The 24,265-nt window shown below is 29.8% G+C and overlaps 1 protein-coding gene across 1 annotated transcript in view; it reads left to right on the forward strand.

Moving 5' to 3' along the window:
* LOC129962542 (uncharacterized) overlaps positions 1 to 24,265 on the forward strand; it is a 129,081-nt gene that overhangs the window by 86,194 nt on the left and 18,622 nt on the right. The window contains exons 33-46 of the mRNA XM_056076337.1: positions 1,883 to 1,984; positions 3,080 to 3,250; positions 4,631 to 4,768; positions 6,482 to 6,560; positions 7,589 to 8,115; positions 10,502 to 10,643; positions 12,369 to 12,497; positions 12,879 to 12,999; positions 14,526 to 14,680; positions 16,442 to 16,558; positions 18,496 to 18,621; positions 19,054 to 19,116; positions 21,046 to 21,123; positions 22,320 to 22,492. Coding sequence (XP_055932312.1) covers positions 1,883 to 1,984; positions 3,080 to 3,250; positions 4,631 to 4,768; positions 6,482 to 6,560; positions 7,589 to 8,115; positions 10,502 to 10,643; positions 12,369 to 12,497; positions 12,879 to 12,999; positions 14,526 to 14,680; positions 16,442 to 16,558; positions 18,496 to 18,621; positions 19,054 to 19,116; positions 21,046 to 21,123; positions 22,320 to 22,492 — 2,121 coding nt within the window. The remainder of the gene's footprint in view (positions 1 to 1,882; positions 1,985 to 3,079; positions 3,251 to 4,630; positions 4,769 to 6,481; positions 6,561 to 7,588; positions 8,116 to 10,501; positions 10,644 to 12,368; positions 12,498 to 12,878; positions 13,000 to 14,525; positions 14,681 to 16,441; positions 16,559 to 18,495; positions 18,622 to 19,053; positions 19,117 to 21,045; positions 21,124 to 22,319; positions 22,493 to 24,265) is intronic.

The following is a 24,265-nucleotide window of genomic DNA, read 5'->3' on the forward strand; positions in this document are numbered from 1 at the left end:
CAGTCTATTGAATAACCTCATCTGTAATAAAGTATGAAATAGGCCGAATTATGATTATTTTTCCTAAAAATGAATTTCGAATTCTTATTACCTTTTTATAATACATTTTTTTTTCAGAATGTATAAATAAATTATTCTTTGATTTCTTAAAATGATTGTAATAAATATCATGTCCCACGGATCCTTCACAAGATTGAATTTTGTAAAGTTAGAATTATGAAGTAGAAATTTTTTATCTAATTGCTTATGATTATAATTGAATAAAATTAAAATTAAATCCGCTTAATTCTTTCGAAAAATGGAGAAAAAAATTTTAGCAAAGAAGAAATTTAGTAAGAGAAAATTTTTATAACTGAAAGTTTTTTTAATTAAAGATTGAAAACAAAATTTTAACTGTTAAGCTATTAGCAAGCTTTTGAATCAATATGATAAAGAAAGAATTGCTTTAGCTATAATTGATAAAGGTTTGATTATTTAGCATGTATCTACCATCTCCAAAAAATGCTAAAAAATTAGTTTGAGTTTCAAATTTTAAAAAAAGTTAATTAAAAAAATGTAAAACGATTGAAATTAAGACTCAAACAGCTTCTCAAGCGTCATCATATGATTCAGAGGTTTCTCTTTGCAAAAGAATAAGTATTGAGCTTCTGAAAGAAGAAAAAAATTTTAACCGATAGAAGAGATTTCAATGTAATTGGACTAAAAGTTTCCATCGTTTTTATCATAAAGAAGGGCAAGACGACGAAATCTATCACGTCTTCATTTGTATCGTGGTGTCTTGAGAAGGGGAACAATTATTCCCACGGGTATCTAAGTTTTATCTGTTTGGAAAAAGTACTCCCCCTCCCCCCCCGCGCTCGAAATACGAGTAATTACCCCCCTCCCAAATGATTAATGATATCTTTTACCATTTAAACGATATTGTCATTTTAAACGGTGAACAAACGTCCTAAATTTATTTGCCTGTGCTATACACAAACAAGATTTGAAGCTGTATTTTGTCGAATTTTTTAAAGTATATCGATATGGCTATAAATATTTCTTTAATTTTTAAATAGAATAATATGGTTATAAGTACATAATTCATTTGGTTTTCGAAATATTCTAGTTTTAAAATGCCTCCCTCTGCTCCCCTCAGATTTAAATAAGTTAGAAAATATTCGACAAATTAAATTGATAAGGAATATGATAGTAATAATTTGTTGTCCATTCTAAATAAATTTTAAGCCAACATAATATTTCCTCATCTTAATTTTAGACCAAAATAATATCTTCAGGTCTTAATTTTCAATTATTTTATAAAATTATTACAGAAAATTGCAGCCGAAGGAATTTCTTTTCTTACCTTATAATAAGATATTTTTACGCTCATTTGAAAGGCTATTATTAGTCGATTGTCAAAATATTTATATGAACGACACTTAAATACAATCGCTCTCTCGCTGTGACTGTGCCACTCTTTATCTTAAAAGTGATTTCATGTATCATATATTTGTTATGGTAAATGTGATTATTCTAGGGATTATGTGTAATTACCAGTGATTATTCATAATCACTAATAAGTTTAGAGGTGATTATAAATAATCACTGGTAATTATACATTAGCATTGGTTTATTACATTTACCGTAATATGAATACAATTTCAACATAATTCACTTTTTCGGTCTAAATACTTAATAGAACTCAAATTATAACCTCTTTTTGGTTACGAATTCGGTAATTCACCGCCATCGTTTACAGGAATGGTCAATGTGAATTTTCTTCGCATTATTTTCGAATTTCCAGCAATTTTTTTCTAGCAAATATTGAATCTTGGCTAACGTTTTATCTTTCATCACTGCTGTTGTCACTGTAGTCCGTTGATTATGAGGATTTTTGCAGGAAACTGAGGAAAATTTTGATCAAGGCTGCTTGTGCAAGTGAAAATCAAGACTGCTTGCAAACTGCAAATCGACTGTTTGGCGAGTGGATGAAAGGAGCCAAGTAAGTCAAGTCTTTTTAATTATTTATATGTTGTTACTATAAAATATTTTTAAATGCATCTCATAAAATATTTCATTTTTTGATGTGATTCGAAAATAGCATTTTTATGTCCGCTACTGTCTAATCCAGGGGTGGGCAGATTTTTCTAGGGTACGGGCTACTTCTAATTTTTTCAATATGTGCGGTTCATCCAATGGTGAGTTAAAAAAATGATCTACAATGTTTATTACAACTTGATAATAACTAAGAAATATGTACTTAGCTACATAACATAGTAATAATAGCCACAAATATAATAATAATATCAAATGATTCATTTAATATCAAACATTCAAAATCCTTTTAAAAAATAAATCGTTTTCATCTAAAATTAATTCTAGTCGTTATAGTTATTAGAAGATTTGTATACTGTCAGCCAATTTTGAATATCTCGGTATATAATCATTAACTGCTGGTCTTACACTGGATTCTAAATGGTCGTTTGTGAGACGGGAACGATACGTTGCCTTAATTATATACATCGTTGAAAATGCAGATTCACACAGGTAAGTAGAGACAAAGAAAGATGTTAAAAGATGTGCAACTTTTTTCAAATTAGGTATTTTACTTCGTCCATTCAATTCCAAAAGTTATTCTTGGTTTCTGAACTACGTTCTTTTAAAATTGTAATTTTGAAGAAAAACTTTGTTTTTCTTAAGAGATAAAGCTATATATAATTTATATTTTTAATTATTTCTTCCTCATTAACATTGCCAAATAGATAAATACATGAATGTAACAGTTTCTTTTAGTATGCGTATCTTAGGTCTTATTAAAGGTATGCGTGTCTTAATCAAAATATCTTGGCGGTCCACCAGCCGATCGCGATCGACTTAATGCCCACCCTGGTCTACACCAAGATCTTTTAAAATTATACATTAAAAATGAATATTTTATTTTCATAGTCATTGAGGTGAGGATACGCTTCAATAAATTATTATCAAACTTTTAAAAAAATCTAAATATATTAACGACTTTTTGAATATTGTTTATGCTGCAATGCTGATTTTACAATGTATATGTATATATATATAAGCTATATTTATATTTTTCTAGTCTTAGTTCTGAAATTAAAGAAATGGTTTTTGTATTTGGATTTCGTGTCCGTAATAATGAGGAAGCTTGGAAATTTATGTGGCAGAGATACTTGGGAGAAAGCGATCTCTATGAGAAAAAATGTATTTTGTACGCTCTGACAACTACAGCAAACACGACTCATTTGGAAAGGTATAGAATTTTAATAGTTTAAAATATCAACACAATTTTATCATAATTTATTTAAAATATTTCTTGTCTTTAATATCTTTATTTTATTTATTACCAGCTTATATATTTTGTATTATTAGGAATTAAAATATATTTATATATATTATTAATAAAAATTAACAATTGAATTTAGTTTTTTACAATATTCAAGCATTTATAGCATAACAAAATTATTTTATCATTCGGCCATTAATAGTTATGTAATGCAGGTGACGTAAGGAAGTAAAAATGCATTTGCTAAAAATAATTTTTGAATATTATATGATATTATTTATATATTGGATTGTTTTGCGTAAAATACTATACTACATAAAATCCGCTTACCGTGTACTTTTAAATAAAAGTATCACAAAATAATTTTAACTCCTAAAGCTTCTCGAGCAATTAGAAACTGAAAATTTCTGCAAAAAGTCATCGCTAAGACCTTCATGATGCTTCAGGACATTTATGAGAAAAATTTTAGGAAATCTATTGAGTATTTTCAATTTCTGTAGCTCAGATTCTTTTTTTTTTTTTCTGCATTTTTCTTTTACATATTTTATACAGTCACATTTATCTCGATTTTGATATTCATTTATATTTATATTTAATTTTAGTATTATTTTTAAACGGTATATTTCTTTAGGCATTCCTGGATTATTACAATCTCGTTTCGAAAATGCAGAAAACTCCGGCGATTTACTCCATAGTCCTATATAATACCAAATACTTTAAATGCTCATATGTATTTAAGAAACTTCTTTGATTTATTTTTGATTAATTGATTTCACACAATGTAATTACTTATTTTATTAAATTAGATTTTATTTTTTAATCTAAAAATAATTGCTAAATTTTATATATTACTTTTATATTATTCTTTCTAAACTCCAACTCTGAAAATCAAATTAAGCAGATGCTTCTACAAAATTTGAAATTCAAATTTTGAACACGACTTTGATTATACAAATTAATTACATTTTTTAGGTGTATTATTCACTCAAAAATATGTAAATTTATTTTCAGTAACTTTTCTTAACACACTTTATTCTTCAGCTTTAGACAGAGAGGTTTCAACATTACATTACAAAAGTGCAGAAACCAAATTTACAATGCAGTAAAATAAAATGTCACTATATTGTGTAACAAATGAATAAATGTTTAGATTACTTCGTGGTGAGTGACTTATTTTAACTTGAGTTGGCAATGATGCGAAATCATAGAAATGTAATGATTTTTTTAAAAATAAATCTATTCGTAAAAATTTGTATTTAATCATTCGTTTGTTATGTATTCACGAAAAACCTGTAATATAAATCATTATGTTGTATTAAGTCATTGACTTTCTCTGAATATTTTTAGATTGATGAACGAAGCTAAGAATGAAAGCCAAGTCCGAAAACATGATTACTTATCTGTGATGGAATCAATTGCCCAGAATCCGAAAGGTTTTGCGTTGATCACTCGCCTTATATATAATAACTGGACTCATCTCGTCACGTAAGCGTCCCTTTTTTTTCAATAAAACTCTTTCCGGCTATTATTGATTGAAAAAAAGATCTCAACTCATGTGATCAGTTAAGTGCGCCGAAACTATATGTATGTAGAATTTAGCACGACTTTCAATAGGGGGGGGGGAGAATAATAAGACGCCTCACAGCAGCAGAAAACAAGGTTGCCAGTTTCGAATGATGATACCAGCAGGACAGTCGTAACTTTGCCTTTTTTTTATTGATAGTATTTTTTTACTACTATGTTTCCTACTTCGAGGGATATATAGATTGCAGTGATTACTTTCATTACTGATTCGATAGGAGTGTCAGTCATTCCGGATCTTATAAGTGACTTACTTCTTTACCAGATGTGAAAAATTGTTTACTAAACATGGACACATTCTACACCAACAACAAAATATTAATGGTGAGGTGGGTATTACTTTACTATCGGCTCCTAAATTTTTGCTCCCTATTGTTGGAGAAAATACCCCGATGAATAACGCGATTAATAATCAATCATTGGTGAAATTGGTGAATGCTTTTAATAATTATATTTAATTAGGAAATTTTAAAATCAAGTTACGCAATTTTTATTATAAATTTTGTCACTTACTGTTATGTCTATTGGGTTGAAAAGGCCTTTGGCCGGGAGTTTGTATTCTTTGCCGCCAAACAAACTACAGTGGGATGTTAGAGGGCATACGAGGTTACGTGTGAGATGTGAATCTGATATAACATGGATTGACTCCTATTTGAAAAAGTATGAATGAATTCATTAGAAGATGTCTAAAAATGAATCAATGAGCAAAAAGTTGTACAAAGATAGGCGAAACGTATGGCAGAAATATTCAGAATATAATGGTCTATTCAGTAAAATTTCTGTAATATTTTTGAAAAGTAGAAAGCAAATATATAATGCAATCCAACATGAGAGCTTCAATGATATGCTGTATTAATTTTCATTTTATCCATTCATTTCTTAAGCAATAAAAACAAATGCATGGTGTTCTCAAGTTTCATAATAAAACAGTTTTAATCAAGTAAGTGCCGATATAAATAAATTCGATAGATTTTAAAAACTTTTAAAGAGTTTTTTAGAGTAAGTAATTAATCTATGAAAATTTGTACTGCTTAAATCACTGATTTTTTCAAATGTCTTATATTTGCTATTTTTGAGTAAATTGTCACTTTTACTGTCTCATGAAGAGGTCAATGTTTGTCTCTTCCAAACCCAAACTAAAAGAGGAGAGAGAAAAAGGACTTTATAAATTGTCTTAGCAAAGTTATGAAATGATGCATGAAAAAAAAAACAATTGTTGAATTTAAATGCCTATTTCACGAACTTGCCATTCAAACTTAAATAATCGCAGGAATTGAAATAAGATTAATTATTTTTATTTTTTTTCATTTTCTTTCAGTAGCTTGCAATGCGAAATTCCCTTTAAGTGAAGCTATAACTAGTAAACAAATAACTTAAATAATAAATATTTTAATAGTTGGAAACATGTAATAAGTGTGAATATTTTTTTAAATATATTCACTTTCCAGTACTAACCTATTTGTAACAGACTCCTTCTATTTTAGCTTCTGATCTTATGCATTTTAAAGCTGAGTTATAGATTCATTCATTTATTTCTTATCCTTTAATTATCACAGAAAAGTATATTCTTGGTATTTTAATTTGTGGAATAATATGAAATTATATTTTTGATCTCAGGACCTACGGTGCTCTTGATGCTTCGTTTTTCGCAAGTAACGTTTTCTCCAAGTATACAAGCGTCAGGCATTTGGAACAGGTTTGTAAGAATTAGTCTTAATTTAGAATTAGCAATTTGCCCCTTTCTTTCCATCAACAAGTAATAATGGAACTGGTAATATGTGAGTATAAAAATTTGTACACAAAGTCTTTTATCATGTCAAGAGCTAATTAAACCATCATGAGCTGACATTTTTCTGTCTGTTTCTGTCTTATGCGGGAATGTGCTTTCATTAAATTTCTCATAAACATCGCAGTGAATAGAAAATCAGAATATATGAATTTGATATCTTTTAAGTGTTTAAAATTTAAAATATTCCAACGAGGCTCTGAGATACACATTATTGTTATTCTAATAAAAATACGCATTAAATAGCAGGGAAAATGTAAATTAATGTTTATTATTAATGTTATTTAAAAAGTTTTCCGGCAATTTTCTAGGAGTTTCAAATTTACTATTTGATAAGTGACATTGGATCATTGCAAACAGTGGTAGCTCAGTCAACATAAGATATAAGTTAGCAACCGACTCATATCATAATACGAATTGAAGAATCAGTAGTTGAAAATTTCGTTTATTTTTGTTGATTGATGGATGTGTTAAATTTCCATTATTCATTTTCAAGTTCAATGCGTTTGGCTTTTCTTTTAAAGTTAGTGGTGCATCTGAAAAGTCCTTTTATTGAGTCATTGGTTTAAATCTTTCTTTTTTTTTTAAATTTCAATAATATTTATTTGATTTATTTTATAACATAACTTTACCATAAAATAAATGGAAAATATAATAATACAATAATTGCAAATTTCCATTTTTGTCTGAATGATTATGACCAATATGATGGGGAATGAATAAATAGCAAAAGTCTTCAAAAAAAGTAATAACTCTGACATCATGATTTAAACGTCTGATAATTCATTTTAAATTTTTCAAGACATTCAAGGATGGTGCACAAAACAAAAAAAAGCTTTGAGGCAATATTTTAATAATGTCACAAGCTTATTTATAGCAATTTTATGAATTGAAAATGAAAGAGGATAACTGTGAATTTATTTAATACTTTCTTTCAGGTGCGGTCATTTTATCAAAAAAATGATAGAAGTAAAGAAGGTTCCAAGTCCCGAATCTTAGCAATCGAGCAGATTAACAGCAACATCAAGTGGATAAAGAACAATCGAGACTACGTCAAAAAATGGTTCGATGACAACGTCTACATGCCCTGGAGGAATGTCAGATTGCCAAATTTCACATTTCCCATCAGATACGATATAACATTGCATCCAAACTTGACCAAGCTAACATTTGTCGGTGAGGAAACCATCGAGTTCAATCTGACTGAAGACACCGATTACATAGTTGTGCACGAAAGTGGACTGAATGTCACTGAAGCAGTTGTGAAAAGTCTGGATAAGGGCAAAGACTTGTCCATTGATGAAGTATTCCCATACAAAAGAAACGAAGTTTTTGTCATTCGGTTTAAAAACACGATACCAAAAGGATCTTATTCATTGAAGTTGGTATTTTCCGGTAAATTTTCTTCCGATGGGAAAGGTGTTGGAAGATACCAATATATTCACCGAGAAACAAAGGAGATAAGGTAATTCTTTTCATTTTACATCACACGGAACAGATATTTAACTGTGAACTTTTACCTGAAAAATTTTAAAAAGAGAATGTTTTAAAATCATTTTAACTTTTATTAGATGCAAAAATAAATTGTAGATAAAAATTCTGAGTAAGTTGCACTGGAGCTAAAAAGAAAAACAAAATCGTGAAAGTCTCAACCGGTGAACAATCACAAGTGAACTAGAACTGAGTTCAGAATAAATTCTACTGTCTATCATGCGCTTAAATAGTTAATAATGTCCTATTTTTCTTCTCTTCACATTCATTCAGGTTTAATTATTTATCGTATTGTTTTCAGAGCTTTACGCTTTTAAAATCTTTGGTATATAACCTCCAGACTTCAGATAATAAAATTAATTTGCATTCAGAACTTATATAAAAATGTACTTTTTAAAAACTTTATTTTTATTAATTTCTGCTTTTTAATCATTTTTTACTATTCATTATTATAATAAGTGTATAGTAAGTTTTTCTGAAATTCTCTGCCAGAATATACCTGTTCTATTAATTCAGAAATAAATTGAATTGTTTTTTTTATCGATAATTAAGTTCGGAATATATTTTTTAAAAATTATGTTACCATAGGAACACGCACTCAAATTTCAAAAGTGAAAGTTTTATATTTGCTTGAAGTATATACATATGGTTACTTTTCAAGGAATTTTACTTTTGTTTAAAATTCTTAGAGCATAGTATCTCTTTTCACATTATGTGGAGTAGCTATAAGTACATAGATAGTATCTTTGTGCTTTATATGCAATATTTCAGATCTGCTTGAATGAAAGCAGCGCTGAAATTTGATAAACTTGATGTACTCTACTCTATCACAATTCGAGGAGGATCGGTATTATAATGCTTTCGAGATTAGCAAAATGTTTTTAACATTCACACATAATTTCACTAAAAGATTTTTAATGCTAAAATACCTGCAGTGGAAGGAAAATGACTGGAATTTTTAGACCTTAGATTTTATTTAATCTTTTATTAATTAAATTTTCATTGATGCTGCTTCTAATACATTGATAGAAAATGTTCGTAAATATAAAACTACAGATATCTCCATGACCTATTTAAGATTGTGTTGTGCAATAGTATATATATTAGAATATATATATTATTGTACTCTAAAGAAGAGGCAGTCGAGGTTATAAATGACCCGAACAACAATCTTAAGTGGCACTCTAAAGAAATCTCACCAGGGAGCTACATGAATAGCGTAATAATGAAAAAATTTAAATAAATAACAATAGAAATAGCATAGTGAAACATTTTTAATACATAAACCGTTTGCCCTCGTCTCTTCGTTATCAAGATCTTACAGTTTGACGACATCGTAAAAATCTCCAAGTTTGGTGCCTTTTGATTAGATCGAAGTTTAGTTTGTAAAGCAGTATTAGCTTCCCTTCTTATATGTTAGAAGTCCTTTGGGTAAATTAGCGGTTCCACCGGATATCCAAGCGCAATACTGCGACGACATCAGAGTAAATGAAGGGTCTCTGAAGCTGCGATTTTTCATTTAAAGAAAATTCCACCAAGGTGGTACTACCAAAGTTCAACTTTTGGATGTTGAATTATTTCAATCCTGGCGTATATCCGACAGAGCAGTAATGGAAGGAGGTGTTGATGTTTTTCAAAGCAATAACATAATCAAACTTCAGTCACTTGTTCATTTCCAGTTTAACGCACAGCAATATTCCAACATGATTTCCTATACTTGGTACAAGTCTGGGTTATTGCAAATTCGGCTACCTCCATTTGAAATACCTTCGCAATTTTGTTCTTCACAGGAAGTTAACTATTGCAGTTTTTGAACTAGATATAAGTTCATGAAATGTTCTTTGTGCCACAATTTTCATTGTTCATTCAACAATCATTGTTTTGTTCACTGTCATATTTGTCAGTAGCATATATTTTTGGCAGGTTTATTTCATTTTTGTATTGCTATATCTATGATTTTTTTTAATATTTATCTTATTATTAAAATTTCTAAATTAGAATCACGTTTTTTTTTAATTTTTATTGCTTAAAGCAAGTGAATAAATAAATGAGAAAACTTTAAGAATTTATATCTAAATAACGAAGAAACGAGGGTAAATAATTTATGCGTCAGAAAAACATGTTTTATTTTGCTCTTTCGATTGCTACTTATTTAGATTTTTTTCATTATTACACTAATATATGGTGTAATTCCGGTTAGTGTATTTATTTCACTTTTTAAAGCCAAGTAAGCGGAGAAAGGCAATAATAATGATATCAACATGGTTCCATTTCTCCAGTTTATTTAACTGCAAGTTATCACCTGAGTTATTCATTCATGGTATAATTTTTCATCTATATTTAGTAAATATATATTACAGGTATCTCTTGGCCACTCAATTCGAAGCGACATACGCGAGAAAAGTGTTCCCCTGCTTTGATGAACCTGCGATGAAAGCGAAATTCAGACTTAGTATCATCCACGATCTCGCTCAAAGTGCAGTATCGAATATGCCAGAAGAGGTACGCATAGATTATGATACATATGTGTAGAATTTTATCATTTTACTGCTTGCTTGATTGGATCTGTTAAATCAATATTCTGCTTTGACATGTGAAGACTATTTAGGAAATTTCGAATCTTGTAATTCCTAAGCGCGGACAGACAATGCAGTTGAGGCAACAAACTGTTCTTCGAATTTACATCAATGAGAAAATATTTGAACAGCAGGAAAAGGAATACGGTGCATCTAGTCACATATGTGCAGTCATCTTCAGGAAAACGGGTAGTGGTGTAACGAGAAGGAAGTGCTGAGAGGGGGCAGCAGGAGGGATGGTTTAGAGATAAAACGTTAATAAGTTTATGTCACTTTTTAAATATTAAGAGGAACATATCAAAATTTTTTTAATACAATAATTAAATATATATAGAATATAAGTTATTTTATTCTATAAATTGCAAGATGGCTGGTTGTATTGATACTTTATTACTGAGAATGAAAAATATTCTATTAAAAACTTAAAATAAGTTCAAAAGATAAAAGAACATTTATAATCTGAAATTATAATCAAATCCACCTAACAGATTCTTTCCTGGAATGTCCATGACTTTCATTATTTTAATATCTATGAAAATTCAACAAATCAGGCACAGCAGATATTATTTATCAAAATTATCAACGCAGATCCGGTTTCGGATTTTTTGTTATTGTTTATACTAATGGATCTCGTATCCATCTACAGTTCGTTTGATTAATATTTAATCCTGTTATATTTTAAGTTTCCAAATTGATATTTTAAATTTATTTTCACTTCAGAGATCACTGCGGATTGCATATTATGTGAGAAATTTTAAACCTAGTATATGTTAGATTATTTAAATAAATTCTTTAAGAATTTCAAAGTCTTTAAAATCTTTTTATTATCGTTGTCTTCTAATGCTTCTGAAGATTTATGGAATTTTATTAAAATCTTGTTTATCTAGGTTTACGATTTTATTATGTTTGACACCGTTTTATGTGGGAATATGCTGAAATGAGCAGGGTGGCACAACCACCAAATATACTTCCTCTTTTTCAAGACAAACTTTCACCTGCTTGCCATTCGAAGAAAAAAAATTAAGAACATTCTTTCCATTAACTGACAAATTTAATAGAATTTTGAAACTCAATATAAGCTGTATGCGACTAAGCTGGTCGCAGAAAACGGCTTTCTTTAACCGCTTAACTGTTTCGCCCGAGTGCCATACGTGCATCGATTTATCGAATTTTGATAGTTGTAATCAAAAAATAAACCATTCATAACGATTATAATTCAATATTAAAATTATTTCGTATAAATAGATAAATCAAGTATTCAATAAATTTCCATTTGAATCAAAATAAGAAAGTATTCCCAAAATAGGTGTCATCTTATTAGGTAGTAAAGAAAATAAAACAGTTAAGTAGTTAAATAACTGAAAAAATGATACTGTTCACACATTGATAATTGGCTTATAAACTTATTTTCATTCTCCCCATGAAGACGCGAAAATGCAGTTTTACAATAAAAGAATCAAATGACTGTTTGGGATATGTTCAAATGTTACCCTTATTGGAGGATAAACGAAGCACAGCATAAACGAAACACAGCACAACGAGCCGTTAGTTAACATGCAGAATTACGTGGATATAACGAGACATAAATTGACTCCATAATGCAGTTGTGCAAACCACGATTCATTTACACTTTCTTTTTTGCCCTTTTCAGAAGCGGGAGCCAGTAGAAAGTAACTTAGTCAAAACAGTATTTATGGAATCTGCTACCATGTCTACGTACATTCTTTTCTTCGCTGTGTCCGATCTTGAATCAACCGAGGCGTTTCACAAGCAGACATTAGTAAGATCCCTTTATTTTTTCATTTTATGATGATCTATAAATTTTCAAATTTTTTCATTGCATATCAGCAATTGTTTAATAATTTGTTAATCAGTGATAAATTAATAATTTATGACGTTGTTGTTCACAAATGTTGGATATCAATTACATTTATTTTTCTGATACTCACTCCAATACATTTAATGCTCATATTTCCTTGTTCCATTTGCTTTATTACAATCTATTACAGTTTCATCCCTCGGACAGACGGGTAATAACAGGTTTGTTTCAGCTTATAAATAACATTATTGTCGCTCGATAGGAAATGGATTTTTCATCATTATTTTCAAAACTGTAGGTAAGGCAATAGTGGACATAATTTCTTTCTTCAATATTTTGCAGGTTAGAGTGTTTGCTCCTGCTGATCGCTTACATGAAACCTACCATGGATTGAATCTGACGATGAATCTTTTGAAAAACTTCGAAGAATACTTCGATGTTCCTTACTCTCTTCCTAAGCTCGGTAAGTGCCGATTTTAATTATCATATTTATACAGAATTATCTTAGAATAACGTGATCGTAGATTTTGAGTTTCCATCATAATATTTAACCAGGGAAAGCAATACTCGATTATTTTAAATTTCCATAATTAGATTCTTTATTTCCTCATCGGTGTTGCAATCTATAAGAACTTCCTGTACTTATGTGTTTTCACCTTTCTCAGCGGATTTTAAATTTCATAAGTCTAAAATTTTTGCCGCTGCTTTCACCTTACAGCCCTATTCCTCCTCACTAGGGATGCAAAACAGATTTGTCGTTAGATTATTGGCAAAACTCAAAGTACTATATTTCCTTGCACCTGTACGTCTCAAAATCGAAATTTTGTCAATATTATTACAGTACATTTACGAGTATCCGGTTCGCGATTGTCCGGCTTCCGTACTATTCAGCCTAGTTTTTATCATAATTAAATGATGAAGGCAAGGCGTTATATTGCCAAGGCATCGGAAGCGTTCTAAAATTCAAAAGCAATCCTTCTGTTAAGAATTTTTCAAAAACCAAAAACATTAAGTTTTGATTTCCATCTTAGGGTTACCTTTTTATCAGTGAAAAATAAAATCAGTTCGAGTCAATTTTCTTAAGAATTCGGAATACAATTTGCGTTTATTTTTGTTTATGTTTCCTGCATTTAAGTTAGACACTGCAGAATTTATGTTAAGATGTGAACAATATACATCCTTTAACTAACTTTTTCACCAATCAACTCTTAAAACGTGCAGTGCAGTATATAAACTACCAGTACAGAGCCTTCTATTTTAATTCGACACGCTACCGGCAACAGCCGCGTTTACATTCTACGTGGCTTGAGATGAATGAAGGGCTTATTACTCAATAAGAAGTGAAAAAGTAAGTATTATAACAGTGAGTTTTGGTATAAAAAACTTCATATTCTATTGGTACTGTGAGAAAAGCAATGAATTCCTAGAGTTCCGGCCTACCCGTTCGCTAAATTTGGTTGCATACTTGGGAGTGTACTGTATTTAAATATAAGCCAGTTGCAAGAGCAAGAAACTTAATGTCAGTTCGTAAGTGTTGATTGGTGTGTAGAAAGAATAATAACGACGACGATATAATAATGTGTCAAATAAACTTCTTAGTCTCTTCGTGTTTTGATGAAATAATTTAGATGCTTTTGAGATATTTTCAATCAATTCAATGTTTTTCTCCCTTGAATCACAACAGGCAGAATAACCGACGACAAAAATCTTAAGTTTCTGCGATATCAAAATCGGTATGCCTGTTCATAACTAATGACAGAATATCCTTAATCCTTTCAGAGCTTATTCAAATACCAAAAATTATTAAATATTAATTTTCTGCAATTTTAATGGGTAGATATTGCATCCAGTGTAAGAATATCTTGATGAAAGAGAATTATGTTTAAAAATGGCACAAAAGTGCTTTTGTCTACAGGGGGGGGGGGGAATGCCCTTTTGTTTTCCAGTATGTTGACAAAAATTACGTTATATACAACTTTCTGTTTTCAGATTCTGTTGTAATTGTCAATTATTCAGTGCCGGCCATGGAACACTGGGGTGTCATTTCGTACAATGACAAGAGATTCCTCGTCGATGAAAACCTGAGCGAATACCGGAGAATTGTTGAAATAGATCGTGTGATTGCCCATGAACTCGTTCACCAGGTATGTTTCTGAAATTAAGAACTTAAAACTAAAACCTTCAAAAATGAATACGAAGGAAAACATCTATTATTATGTGTTGATATGATATTTTTTCGAGTTAGTGGCACCTGTAAAAATGCTTGAGCAATAAAGCAAAGATTCCAGGGAGAACCATTTTTTGTTTCTAATTGATTTAGCTCAAATATAAATATTTTGTTAAAACATGCAAAAACTTTTTGTAAGCTTTCTTAAACTCTTTTCAAAATGAAGTTTTTAAATTGCCTATTTTATCTCATTACGCTTCTGATTGATATTTAATACATAATAATATTAAAAAATAATTACACAAAAATGAAAGGGTACAGTCAATTTCAGATACGCTTAACTGATTAGCATACATTTTGATGATGAGAATTTTTTAACATTTTGTTTATATTTGATATGTATGAAGCAAATTGATTTTTGCTTTTTTTTTCCTCATCAGCACGTGTTTGAAAAATATGGAAGTGGCTTTTTTTAAAGCGAACGTATTAAATGATGCTTAGAGTATAGACGTTCAGTTGAAAATTCTTTTCCTTAATACATTATATAAAACAGTTGAACTGGTGAAAAGAAATAAAACTACGCTTCTGTATATGTACAGTTGATAAATTCAAATTATTCAATTCTTTCAAAATTGAAATGAGGAGTTCTTCCCATTTTGAGTGAGAATTTTTAGATCCCAATGGTAAATTGCCATCATATGTATATCTTATTTGTTCTGATAATGTGTCTTTATGTCTTTTATCATTATCTTTATACATTCATAATCATTCACTACTAACAATAAGACTTTCAGGAAAATTATTTAAATAATTATGAGTATTATGAATATGCTCATAAGTACATCCATAATTTCTGAAATTGTGAACTAAATAAAAAAAGTTTTCAATTTTATCGTATCTAGAAAGTAAAAATAAGCGAGGCCAATGCTTTCTGTCCTAGAATCCATAAAATGGAGATTATTTATGAGTTTTGTGACTTGGCTACCATAAAGAATTCCAATATTAGCATTTTAAAATTATTTTAGGTACTTTTTTGTCCTGTTTGTGCAAAGTAAATACTATTGTAATCAAGAATTTTCATGAAATGTTCTCATTAACCCTTTCTCTATGTACAGAGGATTGGATTGGATTTTTCTGGCGCAAGAGCCATCGTATTGACGTTTACTGCTCCAAGCGAGAAGTAAAATCCTGTCAACGTAAATCAGTTAAAAATGCGTAATGTAAAAGGGAAAATGCAAATAGGAATTTAAATAAGGGGATACAATTTGATGGTCTTTAAAAACAACAAAAAGATGTCCATGAAATGTCTTGTCAAGTGAGAAAGGATATGTTGAGAAGAAGCAAAATGATTCTACCTCGTCTGAATAAGATTTCACGAAAGATAGTTTTTGCTAAAGCAAATTTAATGTCTCTAATAAATCATTTTTTTTTCTTATCCAATGATAAATACTATAGGCAAAAGAAGCAAGTATAATCATGGGATTCCCTTTCTGAATAAAGAGACTATATTTAAAGAATTCTTCAGTTCATATAAATTACCCATTCATATTTATAAGCGTAATCTTTTTCATGATCAAACCTATGATACCGTCACAGGATTTCCAGTATGAAAACAAATATTAATATTCTTGATTTTTTAAAGTTTATTTAATGTCTTATTGATTATTTTATTTTGAATTTTATTTTAATCCATGTATCTTCCCAGTCTCTTGAAATTATTCCCTTTTTTTTCCTTCAGTGGTTCGGAAATTTGGTGACGATGAACTGGTGGAACGATCTCTGGTTGAACGAAGGCTTGTCCACTCTCATCATGTACATTCCTCTCAAACAGTACTACGCTGCAGCCATCGACGGGGTGAGACAATTCAAGCAGAAATATTAATTCATTATTTTTTGATAAGATTTTTTTGCGTACATTTATTCTTTTTCTTTAGTGAAAATAATTATAATTATTTATTTTTGATACTAGAATTCCGAAATATTTTACAGTAATGTGTTTCTGATATTTGAAGAAAATTCATTATTTAAAGAATTAATTATTGATCAGTAGATTAATTTGAATTAAATTTTGCTTTCCCCCGAGAAGAACATTCTGGTAAATGCTTTAAAGATTATAAGCTTTCCTAGTAATTATAATAAAAATTCATTAAAGATGAAAATGTTAGAAATGATTTTTAATAAAATGAGAAAAATAAAAACACGCTGTAATCAGTGTACTAAAAAGTGACCTAATTCAAGCTAAGCTGGAAGTCAAAACTAAAACCTTACAAACATGAGGCTCTGAAAAAAATTCGATAAGGAAATAAAATCATGTTGAATATTAGAAAAAAAATTTCTAAACATTCATTAAAAGAAATATGTGTTCTAAGAGTGAATGGAATTCCAATTAACTCGGAGTAAATTTTATTTTATTTAAGATATTGCTATGGTTTACTATTATTTGGTCTCAAATTTTCCCTTTCTGAACTCTTCTTTTTAGTACATACTTTTTTAGGAGTTACGGAGTATTAAATATATTGCTTGTTTGTTTAGAGTAATTTTACTGTGTCACATAAAACATTTCAGTTGATTTATTTTATTTTGAATAGTAATTTTTTTATTATCTTTACGTGCTTTATAATTATTAGGTTTTTTTTTATTCCTCGGAATTTACTTTTTTTTATTTAATTCTTTAAATTATTTAGTACTATATTCCAAATACTAGTTTTTTGCTCTGCATTCATTCTTTTTTATGAGAGTTATGCTTTTTTTATATTATGTATATGCGTGTGTATGTCCCAAAAGAGTGAAATAAATACTTATTTCTCTAAAATTTAATGAGGTGGGCAAATGTATGAATCATCGTTAAAAATGTCAGTAAGTAAAATCTTTCTCTTAAGCATGTAGAAAATTTCACCGCTTTTATCTGCAAAATGTGTGGAGATATTTTTTGAGAAATGCGAATTTATATCTACTAGTAACTACTTGTTTAGTAATACATCATTCAATCATTTTGGCTTGAAAGAAATTTGTTACTCGCGTGTTCTCTGGTTTACTTTAATTACTAGTCAGTTATCATTGCTTCTTATTTAAAAAGTAAAGAGAAACTAAAGAAATCGAATGTTTAAAGTATATCTGAGAGTTACTGCAACTCTGAAAAAGAAAAAAGTTCATAAATCTCAATTAATTGAATGATAGTAAGCATTCCTAAAAAAAAAATAACATATTTCTGTAGTAGAAACGTTTTAAGGGTATTATTGATTATTTATATTGCATGTAACTATAATTAATTTGTCGTGTCTTCTCTGTATTGTTAAATGAATGCAACTTCTAGGCCACAAAATTATTTTTTTTCACAAGTTTTCAAATTATTTCAGACATTGTATCGACTGAACACTTCAACTTTCAAACATCAACCAGATGTTTGAAAAAGTGGTCAAAGTGATTATGACTTTAATATTTCTGTAAATTTTATAGATTTGCATGAAAATGTATATATTTTCATAAATGCATAAGAAATATTTTATTAATTTGCATTTTTATTCTAAGTTGGCATTTCAGTAAAAGAAATTTAGCTTTTGAAATTTTTATTAATTTTTACTGAATTTAAGCAGTACTCATAGAACTGCTTATATTATTTAATGAAACTTTATAGCAAGATGTCCCTCTCTAAGAGAAAAATTTAAAGAAATGAACGCTCGTCCATTTTTTAGAGGAGAGGAGGAATTTAACTCTGTATTTATTCTCCTTTTAGTTCTCTCATGTGTTCAATTTTGATTTTCCTTTTTATGAATAAATATTTTTCTTTCACAGGTGGACGTCAGGAAGATCTCTAGAGTAATGTGTGTGGATTCGAATACGGATTCTCATCCGGTGGTGCGTAGAGTCACCACTCCAGATGAAATAGCTAATGCCTTCGATGCCATCTCTTACGAGAAAGTAAAGTATAAAGTATTTCTGCAAATTTTATCAGATAAAATTCAATAAATAGTATGGAAATGATGTTAATAAATTTCATTGTTAGTTTTGTTTATTAAAAATTACTATGCTTTAAAAACGATCAAAACTGAATAACATAAAAATGTAATTAAATTAAATCTTGAAAGTAAAGCTATAAATTAGTAAGCTTTCGTTAATTTATTAAGAAAAATAAATAACATTTCGTGAAAGAATGTAAAATTTTAATTTGAAATGGATATCTGTTTTTTACATAATGTTTCTTTGATAACGAGGGAGCAATGTGCTCACACAATTATTAATAAAGCATTTTAATTACTTTCTTGAAAACTGAAATAAAGATACTTAAATGCTTTTTTTAAACACGTTTAATTTGAATTATCAGTTTTTAAAAATAATTCTTTTATTTTTCAGGGCAGTGCAGTTTTAAAAATGCTTCAGTACACACTAAAAGATGATTTCCGAAAAGGGCTTTCAGTATGTATAAGTTTTCGTAAAGAAAGAAAAAGAAATCATTTATGGAAAAAGTGCCTCGCTAATATATATATGTGCTATCCATAAAATTTCATAATTCTTCTTATGCTTATAAAATGTTTTATTTTTTCATCAATACTTCAATAAATACAGTTTTCATGAATTTCATTTCATTTTAATATGATATTTTGGTCTAACGAAATGCCTCTGCAGTTTAAAAATCGCTTTTATCATAGCTTCAGAGATCTATAAATATTTAATATTTCAGAGATTCGAAAATTTCTTTTTATTAGTTTTTTCAGAAACTTTTCTTTTATTCGTGCCTTGAAATATTTCATTTCAATAAATCAAGGAATAAATATGTCGTATAAAAAAAAGGTATACAGGCATACAATCCTCTAAAAAATTTCCCTCTTATTTTATTGTGTTATCTTCACTTGCTTAAAAAGTTTTATTATTATTATTACTACTACTATTAGTTTAATATTATATAAGGATATAATCTATTCTTTATACATTGCAGTGTACTATGCATCCATTTTGGTGAATATGTTACCTATTGCTGCATCGAGGAATCGATATACTCTGTAGCATCAATAAATAGATAGATTCAACTGTTGATCAGCCAAATTATTTCTGAATATTGAATAGTTATACATTTTTTTGCCAATTATTAAAACTTGTTTAGTCCATCCCCGAAAAAGAGTTATGCAACTGTGTTGGTGAATTTGCTTTTGTTAATTTTAAATCAAACTTTCTAAATTAAATTTTCACCTAGTGATATTTATTTTTAAAAACCTTTTTTTTTCATTCAATTGCGAATACAAAATTAGCTGTAAATAGGATTGTGTGATCCTCTGAATCCTTGGTGATAGTGAGGATGCATATGCTGACCCATTTATTACTAAAAGTGACCCTATAAAACCGCAATATAGATGCCTTTTTAATATACATGGGAGCCATTTTAATTTTTTCAAAAGCAATGATATTACACACTGATTCATCTATTGCATAGAAATAATTTGCAGTCACACAATTTCACACAGCAGTATAAGAATAATTTATTTGTGCCTGCTGTTTACAATAAAATCATTGACAAGCATTGTTTGAAAAAGCATACTGTATGTGCGTATCTTAAAACCACCTTAGAAACAGATTGAATTTTATGCCGAATTTTAACCAAAATTTGTATTCAGTTACATCTAAAATTCCCATGTCACTGAGTTCATCAAGTTAATAAACGCCAAACTTGTGAGATACATAAATAATAGACATCAATTTATGGTGCATTGTATTAGAATTGTTTATTTTTTATAAAAGTAAATGCAACCTTATATATTTCAATTTTATTTTCTGCAAAATTTGGATTTCAAACAACTGCACCATAACAGTTGCACCATAGCAGTTGGCCTTTAAAAAATATCCAAAATAAAACATTAACATTTTTTTTTATGAAAACTGTCATTTGTTCAGGAAAATGGATTTTATTACGGGAAATTTCTAAATTTGTTCCTATTTTTATATGTAGACGGTTCCTTATGAAATTTTAATTCAAAAATCTTTAAGAATACGTTAATAATTTTCGAAGGATACCTTTTAAAGATTATACGATGAATAACACCTAAAAAAAGCTGGATGACCTCTTTTTCGTCCACTGTATATTAGAAATTTTGAGAATTTTAACTTGTGCTATAAATGTTTATTATACATCGAATTTTGCTCATTGAATTCATAGGTTTTAATGAAACTTTGGTGGCCAATTATTTAAAGAGGTTTTTTTTATTAGTAATAATTTGAAAAAAAAATCATCTCTAGTACCGCTGGATAATCAGTTAGGGCAAAATAAGAATTCAATGCATATAAAATTAATAAAAACTAAATGAGGCATTAATAGTAAATAATTTATATATTGTATATATACTTATTCTCCAGAACTACCTGAAGAGGTATGCCTATAGGAATGCAGAAACTGAAGACCTCTGGCGAGAACTTTCTGAAGCATCAACCGAAGTATGTATTGCAGAATATACCACCATTTCTCATCCGTTATTTTATATATGCATATATGTGTATGGAGCTAAAAGTCTTTTTTTACAATTTTCTTCATTGTAACACACACAAAAAATTAATAAATGATAAAATAATCAAACATTCTTTCTCTTTATGATAATATAAATCTCTCTCACATATATATATATATAATATACACAGGGTGTGGGTGGTGTAGAAGATTTTTATAACGTTTAGAAGATTCCGAAGTAGCTAAAAGTTTCCGACTAGGTTTTATGAAGCATTATCTTTTTTTATTATTATTATGGTTTGTTCTGTACAATGCCAATACACTAACTTGTATTCTCCTTTTTCTTAGAAATTCGTTTAGGTCTCTATACTTGTTTCCCATAAAGAAATTCGTTCTGCCGAACAACTGTTCGTCTTTTGTAGATGGCAATAGTTGTTCTTCAATAATGTTGCCATGAAAATAATGTTCCGTCTTAAATTGATTCTGCTAGCATTGTAGTTTTAGAATGCAAATTCATGGCTTGAAACTTATTTCATTTGTTGATCTGCCATGCTTGATGATGTGGAGTTTTGACAAGGAATGTCAGCTTAGATGTTGATAGCTCGCCCCATAAAAAGTTTCCGAAACAATCTTCATTATTCTAGCAAATTTTTGCAAATAATCGATCGTTCTCTAAAGGTTTAGAATTCGTAATTGATTACAAAACTTGGTGAAAACGATTTCTGATTTTGACTTTTGAGGCAATCGCAAGTATTTTGGCGAAAAGAAAAAAGTGAAAACAAAATGTGCTGGACAAGAAAAGATTCTTACCTAAAAGTGCGCATGTTTGTGGCATTGTCAGTACTGAATGCGAATTCAGTGTTAGCTTCTATGCTATATGCAGGTAGGTTCAGCTGTTTGGAAAAACATTAATACAAATACATTTTCTCAGTATCATTAATATGAAGATTTCTAGTAGATTTGGAATGAAAAATGCATTTGCATTCTGAGAAGTAGCGTCTATAACCAAAATGCTGAAAACAATAAATCATTTTTATATGAATTTGTTCTTCTTTAGGAAGTTATAGACTACAGGCGGATGGAAAAAAAATCGAAAAGATTATATATAATCTCCGTATGAGAGATTTTTAAGGAAGAAAACATGCCTAAACACGTTATGTTTGAATTTTTCCTCCTTTTTTTTCAGAAAATAAATGTGTCCGAAATCATGAGCACCTGGATCGACCAGATGGGCTTTCCTTACATTGAGCTCAAGAGAGATGGAGACTCGCTGGCGGCCACCCAGCGCTGGTTCGTCAGAGATGTGAACGATACAGTGGCCGAACTCATTGCTGCCAAACCAAACTATAGTCCATTTGGGTGAGACATTGTTTCTTCTTGAGTTCATGAATTTTAGTGCACTCATAACTACATATAGCTATTTTAAATAGTTATCATTATAAGCTCATGGTAAACTTATATCTTTATCAATTTATATCATCTTTATCAATCCTTCAAGATGTAAAATAAAATCAATAATACATCAAAATAGATTTGAATATACTGGTGTTCCTAATTAAAAGAATTTTTATATTAAGTCGATTATCTCCAAAAGTATTGGACAGATTTTAATGAAATTTCGTATATACATAAATTATGTAAAAATGCACTTCGACGATTATTCTTCACTCAATAATCCTGTATATAAATCATCAACGCAAGAACGTGTATAACAGGCATCCTCGGTGAAAAAACATATTAATTGGACTGCGTTGTTCTCGTCTTACTATTTTATAGCTTTCACAAAATCAATTCATGTTGGACAGTTTTAGAGTACAGACGTACTCTAAACCCGTCCTCTATCGTCGTTTTAGAGTTGAGTGGCAGTCGTTCTCACCCTTCCAATATTGTTTTCAGGCTTTGAGGATTGTGAAATAAGAATATGAAGTGCAATTTCTCTTTCAAGAAAGTTCAAATCAATCAACACGGGATTCAGATTTAGAGATATAACTCCATAGTCTATGAACCTAAAATTTTGACTTTTCAGAAGTTCATCAACCAGATAAGCCCTATGTGTAGACTTTATTATTCAAAATAATAATAAATAAAACCTGGGTTATTTGCAATTCTGAAAAGGAAAACAATGGTCTCCAAACTCATATCTCTAACATTTTATTTTATGGATGAAAATTAGCTTACATTGGATTCATCTCATTAACGAATGTCTTATCAGCGATATGAAAGTTTGCGTATTTATCCAAATATAGCTCAGTTCCAGCGACCTGTGGCTCGTTTGGAGACAAGTACACTTTCCCTCTCTTGTGGTTTTCTGGGGTTCTTTGGCGTCTGTCCGTTCAGTGTACCGACAATTTGTTCTGTTCCGAACCGACGTCTATAGGCGAGGAATTCGTAAGTCACATGTCGTCGGAAACGCTGCTTATGATGTCTGCACAAACCCATAAACCGTCGCTGCCCTATCTCTTTTTTTCCTAGTATATTCTTGGACAATTCGAAAGTCTTTGCTTCCTCTAAATGAATGTACATAGAAAAACAGGCGGTGATAGCTGGTTGGTAGGACGTTGGATTCGCATTGCTTAGGTTGTGAGTTCGAACCCCTCCGGATGAAAACTCTTTGTGAGTTGGTGGCTGGTACACGTTAAATCTGTCGTAGCCGCAAAGTCCACCAAGTCAAGACAATACCACTGAGGGTACTGGATCAGAGGTCATCGTTCTCTCATTCAGGTCTAAATTACGATCTGAGAATGAAATGTATGAATGAAGTCCGCCCCGTGAAAAGAGCTGTGATACATGAATAGTTAAGACATACTCTTGACCCTAGATGGTGCTACTGAAACAAGAGACGCTAAAACTCGGCTTAAAATCGCTGACTTCGTCAGCGGGCTTGACTATGACGCCTTAAGCAGCAACAACTTAGAAAAACGTTAAGTTTGATTTGGATTCATCCTGAAATAAAGTTTTCCACTAAATCTTGCTCCATCTTCTGTGCTGTTTGCGCCGACTTAAATGATCTGTTTTATGAGTAGAAGTGAATGCGATTCTCTGTACCTACTTTCAAATATGAAAATAAGATGTTTGCGTATCCAGGGGTACATTTCCTTCTTATATAAAATAACACAGAGCGATCGTCTGAAT

The sequence above is a fragment of the Argiope bruennichi genome, chromosome 1, assembly GCF_947563725.1.
Source record: "Argiope bruennichi chromosome 1, qqArgBrue1.1, whole genome shotgun sequence".
NCBI classification, from domain to species: Eukaryota; Metazoa; Arthropoda; class Arachnida; order Araneae; family Araneidae; genus Argiope; species Argiope bruennichi.